The sequence below is a fragment of the Otolemur garnettii genome, unplaced genomic scaffold, assembly GCF_000181295.1.
Source record: "Otolemur garnettii isolate 467f Iridium unplaced genomic scaffold, OtoGar3 scaffold00053, whole genome shotgun sequence".
NCBI lineage: Eukaryota > Metazoa > Chordata > Mammalia > Primates > Galagidae > Otolemur > Otolemur garnettii.
In genome coordinates, this window is record NW_003852448.1 from 9,353,551 (window position 1) to 9,355,087 (window position 1,537).

The 1,537-nt window shown below is 56.1% G+C and overlaps 1 protein-coding gene across 2 annotated transcripts in view; it reads left to right on the forward strand.

Moving 5' to 3' along the window:
• Positions 1 to 1,404: 1,404 nt before the first annotated feature.
• Positions 1,405 to 1,537, forward strand: part of LOC105887195 (zinc finger protein 425-like) — a 14,480-nt gene continuing 14,347 nt past the window's right edge. For both annotated transcript variants that reach the window (XM_023514436.1, XM_023514437.1), the window contains exon 1: positions 1,405 to 1,465. In XM_023514436.1, coding sequence (XP_023370204.1) covers positions 1,448 to 1,465 — 18 coding nt within the window. In that variant the 5' untranslated portion in view covers positions 1,405 to 1,447. The remainder of the gene's footprint in view (positions 1,466 to 1,537) is intronic.

The window sequence follows — 1,537 nt, forward strand, 5'->3', positions numbered from 1 at the left end:
GAGCCGCTACTCTCTGATTGATAACAGACTATGGACTGGCCCAGGTGAATCGACCCCAGAAAGACAGGACATGGAGGACAGAGCCAGCCTCCCTGGCACACGGGGAACAAGCCCTTGCGCTTCACAGCTCTCAAGCAAGGGTCCACAGCTGCACTGGCTCCACCGCGATGCCTTCCTGTTCCATCCCACCTCCTTGGTGGTCTCATTCCACACCACCTTCGCCTTGAGTCCTGGGATCCCCTCACAGATGAACCCCGTGGGCCTAATCCTTGAATCAGAGTCCGCTTTGAGGGGCAGAACCACACACTCCCTCTCGCGCAAGCTCCTGATCGCAGTTGACTTCTGGGAGGGGCGTCTCACTCTTTTTTCTCCTCTACCAACTGCCTGGCCCTTGCCCCCCTCACACTTCACTTTCTTTAGCTTCTCTCCAACTATTTCTGTCCCATGATATCCTAACACATTCCGAGGACCCATCACCCATGGTTGGGCTGTAACCTACAAGGCCTAAGCCGGGGACCATTTTCTTTCCTTTTACTTCTTTTGAGACAGAGTCTCACTTTTTTTTTTCAGACAGAGCCTCAAGTTGTTGCCCTGGGTAAGTGCTGTGGCATCACAGCTCACAGCAACCTCCAACTCCTGGGCTAAAGCGATTCTTCTGCCTCCGCCTCCCAAGTAGCTGGGCCTACAGGAACCCGCCACAACATCCGGCTATTTTTTGGTTGTAGCCATCATTGTTGTTTGGTGGGCCTGGGCTGGATTCGAACCCGCCAGCTCAGGTGTATGTGGCTGGCGCCTTAGCCGCTTGAGCCACAGGCACCAAGCCAAGACAGTGTCTCACTTTATCACCCTTGGTAGAGCGCTGTGGAGTCATAGCTCACAGCAGCCTCAAACTCTTGGATTTAAGCAATTCCCTTGCTTCAATTCTCTTGCTTCAGCCTCCAGAGTAGCTGAGACTACAGGCATCCACCACAACACCCGGCTATGTTTAGAGACCAGGTTTCATTGTTGCTAAAGCTGGTCTCCAACCTATGAGCTGAGACAATCCAAGTGCCACGGCCTCCCAAATGCTGGGATTACAGGTCGGAGCCACTGCACCCTGCTATTCGGACCGGTCTCTGAGGGCCAACCCTGAGCAGTCTGATCCTTCCGGTCTGAAGGAGCGCTGCAGGGTAGGGAGTCCAGCCTGAATACTGGTCCTCCAAGATCTTCCAAGGGTGGTCCCACGGGACTCCACTGGCTTTTCCTGCAAGATGGGGTGCTGTGGGCAGGTACTTGTTCCTCCCGTCCGCAGGGGGAGCTGTGAGCGGAACGCCTTTGGCCCTGGGCCGCCGAGTCCCAGAATGCACCACGTTCTGGCCACACTAAGTTAGAGGGATATCCGTGCTCTATGGGAATCCGCGCAGGTTTGGGGGCAGTGCGCTACCGAGCCGGTTCCCGCGGATCCGCCATGGCTCAACCGGCTTCGGTAAGAGGGACTAGTGGAGGCTGCAGGCTCTGTCAAAGCTACTGGCTTGTCGCGGCTGGAGTTGCGTCCCGC